The sequence below is a fragment of the Momordica charantia genome, unplaced genomic scaffold (assembly GCF_013281855.1).
Source record: "Momordica charantia cultivar OHB3-1 unplaced genomic scaffold, Mcharantia_2.0 BLBB01000037.1, whole genome shotgun sequence".
NCBI classification, from domain to species: domain Eukaryota; kingdom Viridiplantae; phylum Streptophyta; class Magnoliopsida; order Cucurbitales; family Cucurbitaceae; genus Momordica; species Momordica charantia.
In genome coordinates, this window is record NW_028275193.1 from 32048 (window position 1) to 55358 (window position 23311).

The 23311-nt window shown below is 38.0% G+C and overlaps 1 protein-coding gene across 1 annotated transcript; it reads right to left on the bottom strand.

Moving 5' to 3' along the window:
- Positions 1–6505: 6505 nt before the first annotated feature.
- On the bottom strand, positions 6506–22906 carry LOC111022062 (cyclin-dependent kinase E-1). The gene is made up of 16 exons (XM_022299222.2): positions 22396–22906; positions 21944–22054; positions 21602–21705; positions 21478–21520; positions 21288–21386; positions 20395–20464; positions 19846–19940; positions 19689–19722; positions 19523–19607; positions 19312–19389; positions 17599–17646; positions 16957–16989; positions 16739–16847; positions 8559–8789; positions 8309–8378; positions 6506–7083 (listed from the first exon to the last, which is right to left on the bottom strand). The coding sequence occupies exons 1-15, from the start codon at positions 22663–22665 to the stop codon at positions 8310–8312; spliced, it is 1479 nt and encodes a 492-aa protein (XP_022154914.2). The 5' UTR covers positions 22666–22906; the 3' UTR covers positions 6506–7083; position 8309.
- Positions 22907–23311: the final 405 nt, after the last annotated feature.

Consider the following 23311-nt stretch of genomic DNA (forward strand, 5'->3'; position numbering starts at 1 on the left):
AAAATGATCGGTAGGTAACAAATTTGACTTTATACATATAATTTGATTTTCCTTGAACATGCTCAGGCACAAATTTTGATTCTACCTGCATATTTGTCTTTTCATAAAAACTTAAGAGCTTTAAAATAAAAGTTTATCATAACTTAAAGTCCTGGGCGGTTAATGTCATGTTTGTGCAAACAAAATTTATTAAGGTCAAACCTGGTTAAGGTATGACAGGTAGGAGAGCTTGAGCATCTTTGGCAAGGAAAGACTTGCACAAGAGAGGCAAATACTCCAACGCTTCAAGTCAATTTAAGGCCCGTCTTTAGTAAGGAGTCCAAGATAGAATGTGATACCGGATGCAGAAGTGAGACCCTCTAGTTATAGGTTGGGAGTCTGATAGACCATCCGAGAGGCGGCTATTGGTGTCGTCCTGAAGGTCGAGTTTGTCGGGTGCCTATAGTCAAACTTGAGTTATACCTTCGCTGCTGGAGAATATCACTATAATGTGTGCGTCTAAGTATTGAAGATCAGTTCCTTTGGAGATATGACTCACACACAAACACACACAACGTTAAAATACTACTTTCAAAATGTTTATTTTAGTCCTTATAATTTTAATTTTGGTTCATTTTAATCCCTATATTTTTAAAATGTTCGTTTTGGTCCCTGTACTTTTAAAAATTGATCATTTTGGTCCTTTAATTTTATTTTTAATCTCATTTTTTCAAGTTGGAAGTACGATAACCAAAATGAAGATTTTGAAAGTTAAGTGACCAAAATGAACCAAAGTTGAAAGTATATAGACCAAAATAGTATTTTAACCTACATTTAATGAGGAACTGAGTTTTCATTGAGATAAATGAAAATATATATATCTATATAAAAGACGTACAAAAAATTAACCCAACAAAAGGAATCCCACCTAGAGAAAGAGGCTTCAGTTCTAAAGAATAACATCTCACTAATAATTATAAAAAAAGCCATCGGTAATCGACCATAATCAATAGGGAAGTATTAAATCTAATAAGCTCTCAAACACTCTTTAGATCTCTCGACCTCAGTAAAGAATCTATTGTTTCTCCTGAGCAAAATACGATACACACTCGATTGCAATTAGGTGCTCTTCGACCCATATTTGTTTTAGATACACCCCTTTAATATATCTTTGTTCATAAATACAATAAAAATATATTTGTTTCCTTTAATTACTATGCACGTTGGGTTCTTCATATGGTGGCAGCTCGTAGGGGTTTGCTGATAGCAATAGCTATTGGATTATGGCCACCTTTTGTTCTCCTTCCAAAAGTTGTCCGAACCATGGTTCTTGGAAATGTTATTCTATTGTGTTAGAATACTTATATCATTATATTTTAAATTATTGTAATGGCCTTTATTATTTTATTTTGTTCTTTATCGTCCTTACATTTCTTACTTTAGCCATCCTGTATATTTTTCTATATATATTTTCCTATAAATGATAATACAATTATCTAATCTCTCTAATCTTAGTCTATGCATAGTATTAGAGCATTAGATATTTTCCTAAGAAATTAGGAGGATTTTTGTGAACGTTAGAGTTTTGAAGTTCGAAACCTTGGGTTTTTATTTTTCCTTTTTTTCATTGGAACCACCACCACTGCCCACTGCCGCCAATGTTGTTGTCATTATTGCCTAAGTCGCAAGACGTGGGTCTCTATTCGTGGTTCTTGAGCCGTGGCTTTTTGTTCTCTGTTTGTGATTTACCATTGCAGTCGTTCCTTGCTGCAACGCCGTCCCCCCGTTGTCGCTGCTTCGCCACGGCCGCTTCGGTTTGTGGTTCGCCAACGTGCATCATGGGTTACTCTTCGTCGTGCAAATCCTTGCTTTGTTTGGAATTCGTCGCCGCTGTCGTGAGATCGTAGTTGACAAGCTTCGCTGCTAGGATTTCTTCAGAAAAGTTTGATTAATTTGGTATGGTTCAACCAGTTCAGTCCTCTGGTTTGATTTTTCTTTTCTTCTAGATTTGGTTTAGTCTGACTCTGTGCAGTTTTTTTTTCTGTGTTCATATTCTTGACATTATGGTTGAGAAAAAATTAATGGTCACGTTTGAGATAATCTCGACGATATCAAAATAACAAAACATAAGTTAAACGAATCCAACTACTACACGTTGGAAACCAGCCTTCATCATTTTCTATGCAGCATTGATATGGACAACCACATAACTGAAGATCTACCTACTGATGAGAACAAGAGAGCTAGTTGTCGAACGATTCAAGAATCATTCTACAAATCAATAATTCGATTGAGAGTAAGATTATTAGCATGGTTAATCACTGTGATTTTGTTCAAGAATTACTTAAATACTTGGAATTCCTTTATTCTGGAAAAGGAAACATCAATCGAACATTTGAAATATGCAACGGCTTCCAACAACCTGGGTTTGGCGAGTTTAATGCATTGCTTCTATTTATTCCTGATGTAGAAGTGCAACTTGCCCAATGTGAACAACTAGCAATTATGAGTTTTCTTTGTTGGTTTTCCACCAAGATTTGATGTGGCTAAAAACCAATTACTCTCTGGTTTTAAAATCTCATCTTTAGAGGAGGAATATACTAGAGTACTTCGCATTGAGAAGTCACAAACCTGTCCTGTTATTCCTAATCTAGCAGTGCTTTAGTCGAACGTACAAATGTGTACCGAAGTAACAACCACAAAAGAGAATTCTACGAGTTCAAACACCCAATTATGGAATTTTAGTACTCAAAAATCCAATTCAAAATATATCATTGTGTGAAATTATTGTCATAAGTTCAGCATACAAAGTGAGAATGTAGAAAGTCTGAACTCAGTTTGCACATGTTGTATCTACTTCTGATGATGCCAACAAGTTAATTACGATTTCTCCAAAAGGGTTTGTTAAGTTCCAACAATATCAAGAATCATTGATAGCATCATCCTTTAATCCAGTTAATGTTATCGCATAGTTAGGTAACACAAGTAAATGAGTCATTAACTCTGGTGCTACAAATTATATGACAGGATCTTATGACGAAAAGGACTATTGGTAAAGGGTGTGAATTCGACGGTCTTGACACATTTGATACACAAATCTCTACAGCCATCGTATGCACTAAAGTGCCATATCCTTTAGAAGAACATTGTCGTTTGGGCCATCCATCTCTCTCTGGGTTGAAGAATCTTCGTCCTTAATTTTATAATTTTCATTCTTTAGATTTTGAGTCATTTCAATTTGTTAAGTTTTATTGTCTTGGTTCATATCCTGGAGTCAATAAACGAGCTAGTGCTCTTTTTGAGTTAGTTCATTATGATGTCTGGGATCCTTGTTCTATTGAGTCTAAAACTGGATTTCAGTATTTTGTTACTTTTGTCGATGATTCTTCTCGTGTAACTTAGTTATATTTAACGAAATATCGTTATGAGTTACTTTCTCATTTTCGTAACTTTCATGCTGAGATTCGTACTTAATTTGGTGGATCTCTTAAAGTTCTACGAAGTGATAATGTTAAAGAATACTTATCTAGTATTTTTGGCTCCTATTTAGGTAAACATGGTATTCTTCATCAATCCTTTTGTGTTGATACTCCGACTCAAAATGGAGTTGCATAACGAAAAAATAGACATCTCCTTGAGATAGCAAGGGCCTTAACGTTTTGGTTGATTCTGTTTCGACGACTTGTTTCTTAATTAATCGCATGCCTTCATCAATTTTTAAGGGTGAGATACCTTGTCGTATTTTATGTTCCATAGTCTTTATTTTCTATTAAACCTAAAATATTTGGTTGTACTTACTTCATTCAGAATGTTCGCTCCCAACTCACAAAATTAGACCCCAAGTCTTGAAATGCATTTTCCTTGGTTATTCCCGTGTTAAAAAAGGGTATCGGTGTTATTGCCCTAATCTAAATAGATATCTTATATATCCTAACGTTACTTTCTAAGAAGATACTTCTTTTTCATCATCGTGAAGTAATAGTCGGGGGAAGCATCAAGTGGAAATGATGATTTGCTTGTTTATTCCATTGTCTCTTCTTATACGGAAGTGCCCTCTAGTAACACCACCATCTCTGTCTAATCCTCCTCTCCCTCATATGACTCAAGTCTATTCTCGACAACAACCTCCTTCGGTCACATACCATATACCAGCAGCTTCTTCATTATTGGATCCAAGAACAAGCGATGATCTTCCTATTACTCTTCGTAAAGGTAAACGCAAATGCACTTGTTTATCTTTTGTGTCATATAATCATTTGTCTTTTCCTACTTGTCCGTTCATTGCATCTCTTGAGTCTTTATCTGTTCACTGTCCATGAAGTCTTGTCTGATTCTGGCGTGCTGCTATGTTGGAAGACATGATTGTCTTAGATACAATGGTACTTGAAATTTAATTTCTGTTCCCATAGGAAAGAAGTCTATCGGTTGTAAATGGGTGATTGCTATTAAAGTTAATCCTGATGAATCTGTCACCCGATGGAAAGCTCGTATTGTTGCTAAAGGCTATGCACAAACTTATAGAGTTGATTATTTTTGGTACTTTTTCTCCATTCGTTAAATTGACTTCTGTCGGGTTATTTATTTCGTTGGCATCCATCTACTGTTGGCTCTTGCATCAGCTTGATATTAAAAATGCATTCCTACATAATGATTTTCAAGAAGAAGCATATGGAGCAACCACCGACTTTTGTTGCTCAAGGGGAGAATGAAAGTTATGTCACATTCTTAAATCCTTGTATGGGTTAAAACGGGAGTTCGCAAGCATGGTTTGGAAAATTCAGTTAGGTGATTGAGGACTTTGGAATGAAGAAGAATAAGTCAGATCATTTTATCTTTATTTGAAGCTGGTGTCTTCTTACTAGTTGTATACGTTGATGATATTGTTATTATTGGTAATGAATGATACATTAAGCATCCTATCTCTCAAGACTTTTTTTCATAGTCAATTCCAAACACTAAAGATTTGGGAATGTTGAAGTACTTATTGGGAATGGAGGTAATGAGAAGTAAGAATGAAATTCTTTTATCATAGAGAAAATATGTACTTGACTTGTTAACTGAGACATGAGAGTTAGGTGCTAAGCCTCATCGTACCCCGATGATGCCTAATTTACAACTTACAAAAGAATGGGAGTTGCTACAAGATCCTGAGAGGTATAGGAGGTTAGTAGGAAAGTTAAATTATCTTACAGTGACTAGGGTAGACATAGCTTACCTAGTAAGTATCATGAGTCAGTATATGAGTTCTCCTATGGTTGACTATTGTGTCATATTGGAACATATTTTTTGTTATTTGAAAGGTGCTCCTAGACATGGTTTATTATAAAAAGATCATGGTCAACTTAATATTGAATGTTTTTTAGATGTTCATTGGGCTGGGTCTAAGGAAGATAGAAGATCAACCTTATGAGATCGTGTATTTATTGGAGGTAATCTTATTTCTTGGAAGAGTAAGAAACAAAATGGGATGTCACGTTCAAGTGCTAAACAGAATATAGAGCAATAACACAATCGGTGTGTGAATTAGTGTGGATATAGCAACTTCTGATTGAATTGAGATTTGATATCACCACTCCAACCAAACTGTGGTGTGATAATCAAGCAACTCTCTATATTGCATCTAAATATGATTTTTCATGAACAAACTAAACACATTGAAGTTAATTGTCATTATGCATGTGAGAAAAGGCAAGGATTAATATCTACAGGATATACGAAAACTGAAGAGCAGTTAGGAGATATCTTCACTAAAGCATTAAATGGAGCATGAATAGATTATCTCTATAACAAATTGGACATGATTAACATATATGCTCCAACTTGAGGGGAGTGTTAGAATACTTAAATTCTTATATTTTATATTATTGTAATAGTCTTTATTATTTTATACTTTATCGTTGTTTTACATTATTTATTTAGGTCAACCTTGTATATTTATCTCCTGTAAATGATAATAGAATTTCTATAAATGATAATAGAATTATCTTATTCTCTCTAAGATTAAGCTTAATCTCTACATAGTTTAGGGTGGATGATTCCATTGTTTGGGTATTCTCCAATCGGTGTACCAAAGGCTTCTCCTGTTCAATATACATATGTAGCTTTTGCAAATAGAAGTGGTTTTGGTTGTTTCAATTGCCTTAGATAATTAGACATTTTGCTCTTTAATATTTTATTCTCTTGGAAATTTGTTATTCATTTGGGTGTTTAATTTTTCCTTCTCCAGAATTTGTATCCTTTAACATTTTTCTCCATTTTCATTAATAATGAAAAGTCGTTTCTCGTTAAAGAAAAATACAATACAATACAAATGTAAAGATCAATCTATAGTGAATAAACAAGATTTCATCTGTCAAACCTTAAAAGGTAAAGGTATACTCCTACTCTTAACACCAAATCTTAACTAAAAAAAGAAAGTCATTCTTACCACTTTATTTATTTCCAAAAATGTAAATGAAAACTAATCATCAAAGAGTTGCCTAGTTTTGAAGATTATATAAACATAATAAGCAAAACAATAAAAAAATCTTGTAACTAACAATTTTATTCAAAATAGAAAAACGTAATCATTCTGTGACCAATAAAATACTGGAACTGCAAGTTATTAATGAACTGCACAGAACAGATGAATTTTCTTTTACAGTAACTAATAAGAAAACCTCAGAAAAGGTCCAAATATTGCTATTGAAGGACTGATCTACTCTTTGGGGTGGGGGTGGGAGGGTTCAATAATCCTATATCCTTTTTCCTTTCCCCACTTCTCTAACCTTGTACATAAATTACACAAAACGGGTTTCGTGTCGACCAAATTAATGCCATTTTACTACTTTGGAGTATTATAATACAAGAGGACCTAGTTTCTCCTGGCCAGGTTACCTATATCAAGAAAACTGATGCATGTGAAGCAATTCATGCAATCTGAGATGCCACATTAACATCAGTCAATTCTGTGTCAAGAAACGTGTTTGGTAGTTGAATTCCCGACCGAGTTGGTACACCTCAGCTTGCAAATAAGTCAACAAGCAATCCCCTCAGCTTTGTAAGACGTGCACAGACAAATTTTTGGCTTCTGCCTACAAGTAATCTCAGGTCTTCCTGATACCACTGCAAGAAACCAGATCTCAGAAAAGAAAATTTAGCACCTTTATAGGATAAAAGCAAGTCTGATGACTGTAAAATTTTAGTTCATCACCTTATTGCTAAAGTTTAAGCGAAATTCATGGAGAAAGGAGTAAAACATGATAAATTCATAAGAACATACAAACCTTGGCAAAATCAACACTTGGAAAAGGCTACTGGATGAATGTGAATGTTAGTTTTGCTCACTTCATCCATTTTTGGCCCTTTTTAAGCCCATGTATGTTCGTCCTCTAAGTTGTAAATAAAATTATTGTCTTGTTTTAAGGTTTTCGACACTTTTTGGAGCTTTTTTTAACAAGGAAACTGAGATTTTCCTCAATTTTGATTTTTGTTCAAATTTTCCTAATGTTTCCTTACGTATCCCTACTGACATTCCGTCTCATGAGAAAGATCCCAGCTTAAAGGTCCTTCATAGGTGGATATCTATCAGAAGTGGCCTTTGGACTAACTTGGATTGTCATCAGGAGGAAACACATAATCTAACTCAATTTTAGAAACAAATGGAAAATGGTAGTTAAGAAGATATCCAAGTAGAATACACGTATTTCAAAAGGTGAGAGACACCCTAAAGAGTAGAACCTGGCCCATTTTTGCTTTTTGTTCAAATCTTCCTAATATTTCTGACATCCCGTCTATGAGAGAGATCCCAACTTGAAGGTGTCCTTCATAGGACACTAACAGAAGTGGCCTTTGGACTAACTTGGATTGTCACCAGGAGGAAACGCAACGCAAATCTTGCTCGATTTTAGAAACAAATGGAAAATAGTTGTTGAGAAAATATCCAAGTGGAATAACATGTATTTCAAGAGGGAGACACCCCAAAGAAAAGAAAGCGGACAATTTCTTTACAAGATGTTAATACATATAAGCAAATAAGGGTGGGTGTCAAGATGTCTAGACTAGAGCGCCTCCAACATGGGAAAATTGAAGCTTCTAACTAATGTTTGTGCTCCATGGATTCCACTATTACTATTTTTCAAAGGAAGTACAACTAGAGAAGGCAACTTATTTGGACTGTTTTGCACAGGGTTGACAGTTGAACATGACGTGTCATTTCCACTATATTTCCAGTAAACAAGAACAGCAACCATCCACAACTTATACTGTACTGGCAATTTGAGGGTACGGACCACAATGATCCCCAATTTATAGGTCGTATGTAACAAGTAGAATTGTTGAGATCTATTACCTCAGTAGCGTCTTTGTTGTTTCTGCTGAGGATAACCCGGCATTCCCATTCCTGGATCTTTTCTCCTTAACTATTTGAAATATTGAGAAGGGAGAAAAAAAAAAGAAAAAACAAGGTGAAAAAAGACCATTAATTATATTTATAGATTTATCTAGATCACTACATTTATAGTTGGTGAGATTAATCTACAGATGTAGAAAACAATTTCTAAATTTTAAGAAATGATCAAATTGGATCGTAAATAATCAACCTGTTGCTGATGAGCTTGGGCAGAAACACCTCGCTGCATCGGGATTCCACCAGGATTCATACTGCCACCAGGATTCATACTGCCACCCATCCCAGCCTGAGATGCAAGACCATAAGCAGCCATACCCTGAGGTGGCATCCTTGGCATGCCAACTCCTGCCATTGGCCGGGGGACAGATCTGCCTGCCACCACATGAGCACCTTGCACAGAAACTGCATTTCCAGATGGTACCTGTTGACAATTTAAGATTAGACCAAAGTTTAATGAGAGATATTTTCAGAGATTGTTTAACAGGGTTTTTGGATAACTTTCTTATTTTTGTCTATGAAATATTAAAATAATAATAATAATAATAATAAATTGAGGTGTGTGCCTTTCTTCTAGCTAAGAATCCTATTATTGACCAAATCAGAATCCAATTCATTGGCAAATGAAAAATCAACCGTTACTTAAATCAATTAATTCTAGAGTATCGATAATATTCTTAATAACATGCTAAGCCATGGCTCATGGATTATGGAGGCTCTAATGGGACAGTGTTTTAAAGGTAATAGTGTGCAGTAAATTGCTTCATTTGGTTCACTGGGACATTGCCTCCGATCATTTGGGGGTGGAGGCTTGGAGTTGGTGGGCTTTCTGATAAGAACAGTGCCCACCTTGCCAAATGGGGGTGGCGTTTTGGGCAAGAGCCCTCAGCGTTATGGCATCAAATGGTGGAAAGTCTCTATGGTTTAAGCAATTTCGGTTGGTTTTCAAAGGAGAAACAGAACGGGTGCGCACGGTGCCCATGGATCAACATCTCCCGTCATTGGAAGAAGGTAGAGCATTTCTCCATCTTTAAATTGGGTTCCGGAGCTCGAATTCTATTTTGGCATCACAGCTGGATTAATGATTCTCCTCTTAAGGATAGATTTCCAAATCTATTCCGTGTTTCTTCATCACCCAATGGATCAATTGCTGAGTTTTGGGACCCTTTGATGAGGAAGCTGAGGAATTTATTGAATTGTTGGAGGCTTTAAATTCCTACACCCCAAACAACACAGCTGATGGTTGGTTTTGGTCTTTGGAGGCTTCGGGTACGTTTTCAGTGGCATTTCTTTGCAAATCCTCTTCTGATCCACCTCTAATCACCATGATTTATATAAGGCATTATGGAAAACAAAGAGCCCAAAGAAAGTTAGCTTATTTGTCTGGATTATCTTAAAAGGAAGATTGAACACTGCTGATGTTTTCCAAAGGAAGCTCTTTGCCTCCTGTTTACAGCCCTCCATTTGTGCATTTTGTCAAGCTAATGGGGAAAACTTGCTCCATATACTTTTCCAATGTCCTTTCGCCCTCCACTGTTGGACTTTGTTATTCAAGGAATTCAACTTATCATGGGTCTTTAGCAATATTTCGGTGGATAATGTTTTTCAGCTACTTCTTGGTCTGAATCTGCCTCCTCAGAGCCGTTAGTTGTGGTTAAATGCAGTCAAAGCTTTGCTCTATGAGCTTTGGTATGAAAGGAACCTCAGAATCTTCAAGGACCGTTGCAAATCCGTACTTGATCGGTTCAGCTTGGCTAAGTTTAAGGCTTCACAGTGGTGTTCCATGTCTTCTTTGTTTGAAAATTATTCTCCTTCACTTATCTGTTTTAATTGGGGAGCTTTTAGTTTATCTCTTAACCTTTGAGTTTATTTTGTTATCTGTTATCTGTTATATTTTCTTTTCCTTTTACTTATTTCACTCTTTCGAGAGTTTGTATATTTTCTTGAAAGAAAGGGTTGATATATGAATTTGATGATCTTCATAGTCTCAAGAATTTTGTGGGTATAGAGCATAAAGGCCTGTTCCCCATGGCCTATATTGGTTGATTGTTGATCTTAGGATATCTATAAATAAGCTACATCAGATTTTATTAAGCTCAAAACAAAGATCTTGAGAGGAGAGGAGTTTATTGACATAGTAGTGAAATTAAGGCCTCTGGCTTCACGGCGTATTTATCTGCTGCCATCAGGGTGTACTCAAGGCTAAGTTCCCTTTAAAAGGGAGGGAATTGATATCAGAGATTCCTTGTGATAACCTCTATATGCCACGTGTTCAATGGGTAGTTCAATTAGACTGGTCGTGTGCCCAATTAGCAAGCTTTAAACTTTTAGTCTAGTTTCTTGTTCCTTGTTTTAGTACAAATAGAAGGGTTTTATGCTAACAGAATGGTGTTTGGAAAATCCTAATAAAGATATCTCCAAGGTCTGGTTTCCTTCTTAGTTCTCTATCAACATGGGAGCATATCAACGTGAGATGAACCATGATTCATGACTCATAAGAGCAGAAGGCAATGTTGTCAAGCGATTCATTTTCCTTTTGAAAATAAAGGTGAATTTTCATTTTGAAAGAAAGTATATTGAGACGTGGGCCATTTTTGGCAAGCAAACCTGTCAACGTGAGATGAACCAAAAGCCAGGTTATGGTGCCTAGATCTACGTGCTAACCTAGATCCTTCAAAGGGTGTTGAAAGATTAAGACAGTAAGATGCTCACATTTAGAAAACAAAAGATAATACAGCCGCCTATGTTAACTGTTGAAAGATTAGGGCAGTGGAAGAGCAGAAATAAAAGCCGAAAAATGAGGAAAATATTAATAGAAAGTTAGCTGGCATGGATCAGTAGACTGGACAAAGTAAATGTATGTTAGACCACCAATTGCATATGCTAGGAGGGGTAGAAAAGGAAATTTAGGGGGAGGCTAGAGGAGGAAGGGTATTTTGGGAAGTTGACTCTAAAGTTAGTTAGAATAGGGTAGTACGGATGGGGGGGGGGGGAGTAGTGGAAGGTATGTAAGGGACCCTCGGGATTGGTGAGCGCAGTTTTTTGCTTTGTGTGAAAGGAATAGCTCTAGGCTATTAGGAGAGAACCCTACAATTGCTGGTTTTGTAAGCCCTGGGGCGTTTTGCTTTTGGAATATCAAGGATAGTGAGGAAGATACCTCACAACTTGGTATCAGAGCAAGTTCATCCTGGTAAAGAAGAAAAGAATGGTGCAGACACGACTGGAGGAACGATGTTATGCGACGGAGCAAGAAGTGGTCGGCCTAAAAGAAACGATCAAAGGAGTGCGAGGACAGGTTCAGGCTAACCAGAACATCTTGGAGAAGTTTACGGCTCGGATGGAAGCTCATCAACAGAAGATGGAGCGTTTTATGGCTGAAGTCACCGGCACCAAACGTCGATGACGGAGGTAACAACGGGAGAAGGCTCGACGCTGAAGAGGAAAGCCACCGACAAAGATACGAGTCCTAGAAACCGGCAACCGTGGAAACGACCGAAATAAGTTCAAGAAATTGGAGATGCCGATCTTCACAGGACCAAACCCAGATTCATGGCTGTTTTGTGCAGAGAGGATTCATAAACTAAGTGATTCTGAGAAATTGATTGTTGCTGTTATTAGTTTTGAGGGGATAGCTTTAGCTTGGTACCAGTGGAATGATAATCGACAACGGTTCACTGATTGGGATGACCTTAAAAAACGGATGTTTCAACGTTTCCAGCAGTCAAAAAAAGGGAAACAATGTGCGAGACTGTTAGCAATCAAGCAGGAGACGACGATAGAAGAGTATATCCAGCGATTTGAAGCCATGGCAGCGCCATTAACGTAGCTCTCCGATGAGGTCTTGGAAGGAGCCTTCCTCAATGGGCTCAGACCGACGATACGGGCCGAAGTACGGGCCATGGAACCTGATGAGCTGGACGAAATTATGAGGAAAGCCCAATTGGTGTAAGATATAGACCTAGCAGCCCAAGAAGGTGAGGAGACACTCGTTGGGGAGGGGGCTAGTAATAATTCCTCCAGTAAACAGTAAGACCTCCATTAAGGGAGCCGACCTAACACCTACCAGGGTAGTCACTCTGTCTACTAAAGGTCAAGGGAATGCAGTGACAACAAAACCCGAACAGCAACAGAAGCATCCCTCACAGAGGCTGAATACCAGAAAAGGAAGGAAAAAGGTATGTGTTTCAATTGTGACGAAAAAAATATTCGGTGGGGCGTAAGTGTAAGAAGGAGTTACGCGTGTTTGTTGTGCATAACGATGAACAGACGAAGGACGACACGGAGATGGAAATGGAGTTCGATGAGGAACCGAAGGAAGAAGAAAAAGGAAAGGCAGTGGAGTACGTCGCCTTCAACTCCATTGTCAGTCTCACAACTCCAAGAACGATGAAACTAAAAGGTAAGATCCAAGAAAAGGAAGTCGTGGTCCTCATCGACTGCGGGGCTACACACATCTTCATCTCTCAAAAGTTGGCTGATGTACTACAACTAGTGAGGACAGACACACCCAGATATGGGTGATCCCAAACTAGTGACGACAGAACCCAGCTATGGGGTGATCATGGGATCAGGCACAACCATCAGGGGCGGGGACATCTGCAAAGGGGTGATCAAGATGACCATAATGGAGGATTTCCAGCCACTGGAGTTGGGAAACATAGACGTTGTTTTGGGAATGCAATGGTTGAGAAGGGTGGGAAAACTGCAGGTGGATTGGCCCGCCTTGACCATGACTTTCGAAAAGGACATACAAAAGGTGAAGATACAAGGAGATCCAGCGTTGACGTGTATGGAGGTGTCTTTTAAGAAGCTGGCACGAGCATGGGACAAGAACGACCAAGGGTTCTTGATTGAGTTGCGGGCCTTTTTGACGATGGAAGAAGAACAATCGATGCCACTACAGGTACAACCCCCTCCCCCCCATTACCTTAGGGAATCACATCCTTGCTATTTGATTATGCTTCGATTTTTCAGAAACCAACTGGTCTCCCACCAGCCCGTTGGAAGCCGGAATCATTTAGTCCAATGTTAGTCCCTACTCTAGCCCAGTCATTTTGGTGAAGAAGAAGGATGGAAGCTGGAGGTTTTGCGTCGATTACAGAGCTTTGAACAAAGCAACGGTGCCTGACAAGTTCCCCATCCCCGTGATTGAAGAATTTCTGGATGAGCTGCACGGTTCCACGGTACACTCAAAGATCGACCTTCGATCGGGATACCATCAAATCCGGGTAGCCAAGGGGGGCGTCGCCAAAACCGCTTTTCGAACACACAAAGGCCACTATGAGTTTCTTGTAATGCCATTCGGCCTTACCAATGCACCCTCAACATTCTAGGCCCTCATGAACCAGGTATTCCGCTACTTCTTGAGAAAATTCGTGTTAGTCTTTTTTTATGATATACTAGTATATAGCCCCAATATGGATACTCAAATCAAACATTTGGCCATTGTTTTCGATGTGTTGCGAGAAAAACGAATTGCATGCGAATCAAAAGAAGTGCATGTTTGCTCAGGGAAGGATTGAATATTTGGGGCATTGGGTATCAGCTCATGGAGTTGAAGCAGATCCGGAGAAAGTGCGAGTTATGGTACAATGGCCGAAACCCACAAACATAAAAGAGTTGAGAGGCTTCCTAGGGTTAACGGGATATTATCGTCGATTCGTGGCGAATTACGGAACCATCGCCGGCCCCGTAACCCAACTATTGAAGAAAGATGCATTCGTCTGGAACGGGGTAGCCACTCGAGCTTTTGAGGAGTTAAAAAAGGCCATGGTCACCTTGCATGTGTTAGCCTTGCCGGATTTTGCAATCCCGTTTGTGATAGAAACAGATGCCTCTGATTTTGGTCTTGGAGCAATTTTATCTCAGAATAAAAAACCCATAGCATATTTCAGCCATACATTGTCGCCCATGCCCAAATGAAATATATGAGAGGGAATTGATGGCTGCGGTCTTGGCAGTTCAACGGTGGAGGCCCTACTTGCTAGGACATTGCTTTATAGTCCAAACAGATCAACAAGCCCTGAAGCACCTATTGGACCAGCGACAAATTCAACTTGAGTACCAGAGGTGGATCGCCAAGCTCTTGGGTACGATTTTGAGATACAGTATCGTCCTGGCCAAGAGAACAAAGCCGCTGATAGTTTATCGAGAATGCCGACCACTGGACATCTAGCCATGTTATATGTACCTAAGCTACTGGACATAGAGGTGATAAGGAAGGAGGTGAGCGAAGACCTGTATCTATCATTGATCAAAAAGGTCCTAGAGAATGACCCCGAGGGCAGTCCTAAGTTTCGAATGCAGCAAGGGATGCTCACATATAAGCATAGAATGATGCTATCTAAAAAATCCTCGTTGATCCCCACAATACTCCATATGTATCATGATTTCGTCATGGGTGGTCATTCCGGATTCCTCCAGACCTACAAAAGGTTGACTGGCGAGCTCTACTGGCAAGGAATGAAAACAAATGTGAAGGCCTATGTGGACAGTTGCCATGTGTGTCAAAAGAACAAAACCGTGGCTGCCTTTCCCGCAGGATTACTCCAACCTCTCCCCATTCCGAATCGTATCTGGGAGGATGTGGCCATGTATTTTATCGAAGGGCTGCCGAAATCCGAAGGATGCGACACCATTCTGGTGGTGGTTGATAGGTTGAGCAAATACGCTCACTTTGTGGCTCTCTGTCACCCCTTTCATCGCAAAGACTGTGGCTAATACTTTCATTAAAGGAATCGTGCACTTGCATGGGTTTTCGAGATCCATTGTATCGGATTGAGACAAGGTGTTCGTCAGTCACTTCTGGACCGACCTATTTAGAGTACAGGGAACCCAACTACGGAGAAGCACCGCATACCACCCACAAACGGACGATCAATCCGAAATTGTTAATCGTTGTCTTGAGACCTACCTCTGTTGCTATTGCAACAACTCACCTAAGTAGTCGGGACACTGGCTACCATAAGCGGAGTACTGGTATAACACCACGTATCATATAGCACTCGGGGCAACACCCTTTCACTTAGTGTATGGACGACAACCCTCAACAGTGATAAGGTACAACAGTGTTAAAACGAGCAATGGCACTCTTGATCAGCAGTTGGCAGATATGGACATGGCATTGGATAGAATTAAAGAACACCTGAGGAAGGCCCAAGAGCATATGAAGCTGTATGGAGACAAGAAGAGGAGGGACCTAGAATTCGATGAAGGGGAGTGGGTGTACTTGAAGCTGAGATCCTACCATCAGAAGTCAGTGGCCAAGCGTCTAAATGAGAAGCTAGCTCCGAAGTACTTCTTTGAAATAATACAAAGGATAGGGAAGGTTGCCTACAAGCTAAGATTGCCAGCTGAATCAAGCATCCACCCTGTCTTCCATATCTCACAACTCAAGAAGGTTGTGGGCAATTCTACTGTCGCCCAGCAAGTGACTCCATGGGTGTCTGAGGATATGGAGTGGATAACGAAACTGGAAGAGGTGTATGCAACGCGCACAAATTAATCAACTGGCAAGGACGAAGCCCTGGTAGCTTGGAAACATTTGCTGGAGGAAGAGTCTACATGGGAAGAGTTGGATACGATTGAACGGCAATTTCCTAGTTCTTTGAACAGAATTTTGACACCCACCTTGGGGACAAGGTGGATTTCGAAGAGGGGAGTGATGTTAGACCACCAATTGTATATACTTATGCTAGGAGGGGTAGAAAAGGAAATTTAGGGGGAGGCTGTAGGAGGAAGGGTATTTTGGGAAGTTGACTCTAAAGTTAGTTAGAATAGGGTAGTACGGATGGGGGGAGTGGTGGAAGGTATGTAAGAGACCCTCGGGATGAGTAAGGGCAGTTTTTTGCTTTGTGTGTAAGGAATAGAGCTAGGCTATTAGGAGAGAACCCAGCCCTCTCGAATTAGCTGGTTTTGTAAGCCTTAGGGCGTTTTGCTTTTGGAATATCAAGGATAGTGAGGAAGATACCTCACAATATACCTATGTACTTGTACACACACAAAACTCATGAATAAGGAAGTCCAGCAAGCAAAGGACTCCTATCTGAAATCATAATCAACACAAGAAACATAGTAGTGCTTAATAACTAACTTACAGCTATCTAAATATAGGAAAATTTCATGATGTGAAAATGGAAATGAATCTTTCAAAATAGACTGCCCTTGACCTATTGGATGCCATGGGAACTGAAAAAATAGTTAATGCATAGGTAAACAAATATAATAATTGCAGCCTGGAGCCTCCATGATTATATTTAACAAAAAGCTACACATGGCACCTTATTCATATATGTTTACTTAAATTTTGTAGCTTTAGAGAGAGAGAGAAGGAAAAAGAAGAAGAGAAGGAGAAATTTATAGAATCCAGCTTACCGTTTGTGAGGGTTGAAGGTTAGTTGTTCCCTCAAAGTCCGTTGTTGTGTCCACGGGGCGAGTTGGATAATTAATGACCTTCTCTCCAGGTTGGACTGGCACCAGAGTACTAAAATTGTAATACACATGTACCCAAGTCAAGGTGATGAAATCTAAATGCAAAACGTTTCCAACTTTAAGAGGCAATGTCCCACAAAGAAGCAGAAACAAAACCATACTTGTATCCTGGCAGAGGCTCTAAACGAAAATACCTGGGAAACAAGACAAGAGAAAAACTATCTTCAATATTGCATCAACAAATTGATGGAACATCAAATTGTCAAAAATCATGTAAGACTAACATGGCATATGCATCGTGTGATTATCCGTAGTGTACATGCTACCACCTTTATAGATTACAGTCTCAATGTTCTTTTGGCCAATTTGGAAACTTTATTGTAACCTTCTCTGACTTGGGCTTGGCTCTACTCTTTCTTTTTAATATTTCATGCATATTTGTTTCGATTTCAAAAAACCAAAAAGCATTAATATATTAGGAAATTAATCATATTCTCCTTTTTTAAACATTTGAGTATTGGCATTTAATTAAACTTCATTTCTCTGTAGAGTCAAAACAAAACTAAAAATTTCACATGCACTGTATGTGTGTGTTAATGGATTATGACATAACAACGAACAATTATATTTAAGGCAATATAATAAAAATCTAAATAACAACGTTCCATACTACTTGCAGACTTTCAGATGATAGCTGAACAGAGGAAGAAAAGTATATCACGTCAGAAATTCCAACATTATAATAGTCCCAAAAAAGCACACAACTAGAAGGATCAGAAAATGGTTGTGAAGATAAGTCATACTCGTGCTCAAGAGCTTGGGCTGCTGTTATACGTTTTCGAGGATCATACCTGACCAAAAAATTACCCATGATGGGAGATCAAGGAAGTTAGCAAATTGAAATCCCAATGAAGTAAAAGATTTATATGAGGCAATAATTTATCATCATGCATAAAAAGGCTAAAAAAGATAAAATAATTAACAATTTACAGGTAACAGAATCTCAAATAGTAGACATTTCCAAGTTACTAAATTAAAAGATAAAACTGGTAATTCTCAAAGGGTTTAGTTGTAATTTTATGAAGACTCAGTAGGAGTTATGATATTAATCCATAAATTAATGATAACCAAAATGCTGCCTGGATTATTGGTGAAATTCCCAGCAACAAGGGGAGAAAAATAATCACAGTGAATTCTACGGAAAACAGGTACTTTCCTTTACTAGCTAGGACCCATCTCTTCCATGGTCCACATTGAAGGCTGCTCCCAGTTACATAATCATTTGAAAAAGGAAAAAGAAAGCCTCCATTATTTAGGTCCATCAGAGAATATTAATAATCCACATCTGGATTTCCAATTAATATGATCTTAAACCACTTTTCAATCCGTAGCTCCCTGCCATTCTAAATTTCCAATCAAGTTGATATGATACCAAAAAAACAACTTATTTTTATTATTATCTTTTTCAAGAACAACTTATTTTTAATCTAATATCTAATTCTATCAGAGAATACTAAGACTCCATACCTGGATTTCCAATCAAAGTGATGTTACTAATAACTCTATATCTGGATTTTAAATCAAGATGATGTTGATCAACTTATTTTCAATCTATAGTTCCCTGCTCCATTCTCACACTTCTCTAACCCCCCCCCCCCCCCCCAATCACCCATACTCCACATGTCAAAAGGAATATTAGTACTAAATCCTTCTATCACAAATACCATCCAGAATTTAAAAGAATGAATATATAAAGAATCATATACCCTCCACGACCCAAGAGAAGGAAATTTTAAGGTGTCAACGTGGCCTCAAGGACTAAAAAGAAGGAACATCCTTATAAACTCTCCTATCAAGTATCACCATGCTCTCCACACGTTAAAGAAGGAATACTATAAAGAATCACCATACTCTTTCCAAGTCAAGAGAAGGAATACTATAAATAATCACCACTCTCCACAAGTCAAAAGAAGGAATATCCTTCCAACCCTCCGATCACCATACTCCCCACAAGTCTAAATAAGGAATATTACTTCTAAACCCTCCCATAACAATACTCTTTATAAGCCAAAAGAAGAAATATTATAAAAAATTACCGTACACTCACGGCAAGTCAAAATAAGTTATATCCTTCTAAACCCTCCTATCACCATACTCTCCACAAGTTAGAAGAAGGAATGTTAGTTCACAACGCTCCTATAAGTTATAACCATGCTCTCCTATAGCCTTGTTAGTTTTTTCATTGCCAGAACTCATTTACCTTTTTATTTTATCTTTAATTTGAAAAAGAAACAAAAGTTTTCATTGATGATGAACTCATTAATCTTTTAAACCAGCACCACATATGAATACAATTATGTCAACAACATTAACAATGACACGTCAGTCTTTATCTTTAATAGAAATAAAAGATACTAATCTTCAGACCATAAAATAAAAGTCTATTCTGCAATTATACAGACATATTGGTAAGAACTCTATGGTAGAAAATTAAGGTCTGAAAATGGAAGACATACTCGAGCATTTTGGATAGAAGATCATATGCAGGACTTTTTGGAGAAAGGTGGACAACGTTATACAATCCAGCATTGTCACTGTCAGAAACATAGCCAAGGCAAAACCTGATCATAACATGAACCTAGTATGTTCTAAAGAGGATCTTAAGTAAAAGTTTCACAGCAAAGCCTACTTTTGGTTTCATATGGAAAAGAAAGAAAAAAAGCTTACTATTTATGTCCCTGTATGTGCTGTAGATCTTGTTGCCAATGTGGAAGATTCGCAAGTGTTGGCCACTTCTCTAGTGTGGGATGGCCTAGTAAATTAATGACTTAAGAAACAACATTTTGTTGCATATGCAGGAGAAATGGGGACAAAAGAAGCAATTGAAAAATACCTAAAACCTTAAAAATCTTGTCAAGTTGATCAAGCTGCTCAAGTCATAGGTTTCATTGCATATGCATTACAATGATAGAAACAATATTAGTAAGAGTTTAGTGAGGGGAGAAACACAAAACCAACAGGGCAAATAGCATGCAAGATAACATATATACCTGGAAAGGATTTGGAGTCCCTTTGACTTCTTGCCCTTGAAATAATGGCTTCAATGTCAAAAGCTCAGCAAAAATGCATCCAACAGCCCACATATCTAATTTTCTTTATAAAGGAAGTATCGTCTTCTTTACTGAGGATAAAATATATCCCAGTCTACTACCTAAAGGTAATATACATTTGAAATAGATACGCAATAAAAATTTCCCTTTGTAAACAACACACATGCAAAGCATCATCCAGACAGTGCATGTATATATTTTCTAGTAATGGTAGCTTCTATAATGACCCCCATTTTCATGTTTCTTCAGTCATTCTCATAGCTATAATTTACTTACGTACAAAAGATGATAGATTGTATATAAAACTCCGGAAAAAACATGTTATGAAGTTGAAGTCAAGTCAGTGAATTCATCCTGACGCACAAATCAAGCAGCAAGGGCATGCAGGTATCAATTTCTCATGTTAGGTTCCCAAGTAAAATGCATCAATCATATAACAGCCAGAAGAGGCTCCACTTAATAGAAACTAAATGATTTTATCATGGATACCAACAGCACTAGTATAGTGCTTTGCTCCAAGGAGAAGCTCAGGTGCACGATACCAAATGGTCACAACAACCTACAAACAAATTGCAAATGGACACATAAAAAACTTAACAATAAACATGTTCATTTTCACATGCAATGGTCTTCCATAGTTTTATTTAATCTTGTAATGAGGCAGATTTATCAGGCAATGAGAATGTTGGTGACGGTAGCTTCTTCCATTTTTCCTTGTGTTTATCTTTCTATATATATATATATATATTGGAACTGGGTTAAGGATTGGTCCCCTATTTAGCATTACATTTATTTTCTACTGCATATCTTGCAACTCAGCCCCAAAACTTAATTAGTTAACTTATAGACTTTCTACAAGATCCCACTTCCCATCGTTTATTTTTTTTTTTGATATATGTGTGTCCGGGCCAGCTTGCACGCACCTCGACTATTCACGGGCCAACCGCCTAACCCTACTACATTTGGTTGACAAGAAAACTCATAGGATATTATATCCTAGGTAGGTGGCCACCATGGTTTAAACTCATTCCCTCTAAGTCCTTTACTATTTACATTCCACTTGAGTCATCCCATGATGGTTGGTCCTCATCGACCACTTAATCCCACTTTGCATCTTTAAGTGGTAGATTTTTTTCTTGTTTCAACAGAGGTCATTGCTTCCTCTCTTTTACCAAAAGTTCTAATAGTTAAGCATGAAGACTCTTTGTTGTCTTGTCAAAATATTTTTTTACGTTATTTTAGCATTAGAACTCTTAAAAATTAGATTTAACTTGCCCGTTTCCATTTATATTACGTCATCCAAAGAATATTAGTTCAGCCAAAACCAAAAAAATGAAAAAGAAAAAGCCAATTCAAGTGAAAAGGAACCAAGAGATCCATACTCCATTTTCAAATAATGGCTTCAAGGGAGCTTGGTATATTCTTGCAAGTCCAAAATCAGCTATCTTAACCACTCCCTGTTCTTCTCCATCGCCCATAACCTAGTTACAAAATAGACACATAAGCAAAACCTGCATCTACACATTGAGGACACACGCTTATGCAGACAGGTGGGTATCATATATATCATACCAAAATATTTGATGGCTTCAAATCACGATGAATAATCCAATTACTGCAGTAGAATTTGAAACCGTTAGAAGTCTTCTTAAGATAAGAAATTAAATTTAAAAAAGAAAACATACTACAACTTTACCTGTGGAGATAATTCAATCCATTGAACAGTTGCCAGAGCAAGGATTTAACGGTGTACTGATTAATGGGATGGTTAGCCTTGTCCCTATGATGCCTGATGATTTCCTGTACAAAAATACAAAATTTATTATATTAAATAGAGACGACAAGAAGAGTTCATTAGCAAATTAAACGATATATGCTTTTCCTCGATGATCCGAGTGCTATTGGTTCTCTACGCAAAAGGATACAGTTCCATCCAAGTCGAAAATGGCAGTGAACCACTGAATCTTTCAGTCTTAACCAACAAATATCAAATGAAATCAATCCGTTAACATACTGAATTGAAGCAAGATCAACTTACGTAGAGGTCATGTTCAGCGTAGTCAAAAGCTAGATACAGCGACATATCTGCATGATTAATATGAACATTTACAAGCTTGACGACATTCTCGTGTGAAATTTCCCGCAGTAACTGAACCATAAAAGATATAGAAGATTAATTTATCAGAAATGGCTAATGCAAGATCAACAGCTCCAGCAGAAAAGTAGAATCAAGTTTTCCAAACTCCAGTTGGTTATCAAAATTAAAAATTCAAAAAAAAAAAAAGAAACCCTAATTGCTTTGTCATGAATTAATAGAAAATGAAACCCAATATATTTCCTGTTTCTAGCGCAGCTGACAATGTGTAATGTAATAATATCAAGATCTATATGTTCTGAACTGTTCCCCTCGTCCTTCCTCCGCCTAAAACCAAATATAATCGAATCAAAGAGAAACGAAAGAACAAGAAAGTGACAGAAATTGGAAGAAACCATAATTTCGCGGATGGCAGTAGGGGAGACGCCATCACCGTCCTTGGATTGCTTGAACTTCTTGATGGCAATGGACTTCCCGCGGCTGGGGGAAGGGGGTTTGATTTTAGCGAGAAATACAAGGCCATAGGTTCCCTCTCCGATCTTCCCAATCAGATCGTACTGCTGCAGCCACTCCGGCTTCTTGTGGTGGCTGCCGCCGTTGTTGGTGTTCCGGTTGGCAGCGTTGGCCGAGATGAGGCCTCTGTTGGTGTTGTTGCCGTCTCCCATGGCTGCCGACTAAGCTATCCCCGCCGCAGCAACCATTCTTCTTGCAAATTCCTCCGCCCCAGATGGAGAGAAGAAAATCATCAGAAGAATGGAGAAGCTAGCGTGTGAACTGCAACAACAACGTAGTACTGCGGGATTCGTATAGATTCGATTTGTTCAACTGAAATTACTCTCCAGAGCTCTCACAGTTGACGCCAGAAAAAAACGTTTCTTATTTCTCTCTTCAATTGAAAATTGAAAAAAATATATATATATATGACAATAAACTCGTGAGGGAATGAATAAACACCGAAATGGAATTTTTCTATTTTATATAGTCAAAATTTACAAAATTGATCGATTTCTAGATCAAGAAATCGACAACTTCTTGTTAGGTAATGTAACATGTCATTCATACCAAAAAAATTAAAAATAAAAAAAAAACTATTAAAAGTCATAGATTGTAGGGGTGAGCATGGTAGGCAGAGTAAGTTTTTTTTTTCTTTTGTGATTCCGGTGTTTTTTTGTTTTTGGGTGATTCTAGTGTTCTTTTTTTAATACAGCATGTGGAGATGGGAGATTGAATTTACAACCCCTTGGTTGAAAATATATATCAATATGCTCGTTTTGACTTTGAGTGTTCGTTTTAATAATTAAATTTAGACCT